Source organism: Sesamum indicum, linkage group LG8, assembly GCF_000512975.1.
Source record: "Sesamum indicum cultivar Zhongzhi No. 13 linkage group LG8, S_indicum_v1.0, whole genome shotgun sequence".
Classification (NCBI taxonomy): domain Eukaryota; kingdom Viridiplantae; phylum Streptophyta; class Magnoliopsida; order Lamiales; family Pedaliaceae; genus Sesamum; species Sesamum indicum.
In genome coordinates this window covers 2,833,010-2,834,596 of record NC_026152.1, presented here as the reverse complement: position 1 = coordinate 2,834,596, position 1,587 = coordinate 2,833,010, and the positions used below count along the sequence as shown (strand labels likewise).

The window sequence follows — 1,587 nt, the reverse complement described above, 5'->3', positions numbered from 1 at the left end:
GTCCTGGCCCTACCACATGCGATTAAAACACCGCTGCTCTTTCATTTTTCTCCATCTTCTACGGCTAATACAAAAACACACACAGTAAAGCAGCGCTGCTCAAATCTAACTTAGTAAACCAGCCCTGCCTCATGTTTTCATGACATAGGCTAATGGTTCGGACATAAGATTTTTTATAAAAAATAAATTATATTTAAATTTTGAATATGTGCATAAGTATATAAAAAAAAAATAAAAAATCCAATTGGGCATGACTTGCACGTGCACAAGACGAGTCGATTAATTAGTCATGCGAGGCCCATAGACAACATTTCCGATTCAGGGCCTGACCCTATACCCCATTTCCGGCCCATATATGATAAGGCCCATAATGCAAATTTCTTGTGCTCATTTTGCTTTAAATCTTTTAATTGTTTTTTATTAATATACTTAATTATCTTTTTATACATAAATGTAATGAATAACGTAATGAACCGTGTTCATGAGAAATTAAAACATTGTCGATTTAGGGAAATTAATTAATAATCTTTCCCTCTGCTATTTACATTGGTGAAAAATCAAAATAACGGCGAAACTCCCACTTAGGATGAAAGATTATTAAAAAAAAAAAAAAACCTATAAAAATACCTAAATAATTATTTCAAAATTCAAACTCGAGGTCGAGGTCGACGATCAGTCTTGCCAGCAAAGAAGCATGAGCACACATCTTCGCAGTATGTAGAGCCTTCCTTTCTGTTCCTTGAGAAACCTGCCCACTCTTCTGCTTGATAGTCTTTCCTTTGATGCTTCTCCTGATGATCTCATCATGTCCATGACTACTTGGAGTGGCGTGTTTGGGTGTCGGTGTTTGAGAAGGGATTCAGAGCAATGGAACTCAGTTGAGTTTGAAATGAGGGGGCAAACGGGGTGTTATATAAGGGTTAGGGAGGGGTTGATGTATGTTTTATTTTGCCACGTCATTGTTTGTGGCAACAATGTTAATGGGTGTAAAAAGATGGGTGGTCGGTCCCAAGGGAAGGGATAATTAAAAAGGTTTCATGTCTCCAAGAAAGTTTGAAGTTGCCTTTTTGTTTTTTGTTCCCTATCAATGAATTTATCATGTTTCCTTCAACAAATGGGAATCAAGAACCATTTTCTTCCTTTCAAATAATTATTTTTCTTTTAATTTTATTAATTTTTTATACTAGCCAAAATTTTTTTTAAATTAAAAATAAATCAAGGGCTGATCAACACAGCAATATTTCTTTAATGAAACCATCCAAATCCCTATAATTGTGTTCAAAATATGAGCCCAACGATCTAGTTCACTGAACGTACTTTTATTGTCGTGGAATGTGGATGTAAGGCCACAATTACTACACAAAAAGATGAGTTTGTTGTACTGTCGTATAAAAATGTATTATGAATCAAAATCACTCGTCATAATCAAGTTATGAGTGTGTTGTTAGTGTTAAAATTATCTTCCTTTTTCTTTTGTTGGTTACAAAATAGGAAAGTAGTTGTGGCACCCCACAAATCCACCACGGATGATTGCACATGCACTATGTGTATCAATCAGAGTCTACTATAATTGACTTATTGCTTTCA

At 34.9% G+C, this 1,587-nt stretch overlaps 1 protein-coding gene across 1 annotated transcript; it reads right to left on the bottom strand.

The window, feature by feature from the left end:
* LOC105167491 lies at positions 506–895 on the bottom strand. The gene has a single exon (XM_011087247.2). The coding sequence runs from the start codon at positions 811–813 to the stop codon at positions 673–675; it is 141 nt and encodes a 46-aa protein (XP_011085549.1). The 5' UTR covers positions 814–895; the 3' UTR covers positions 506–672.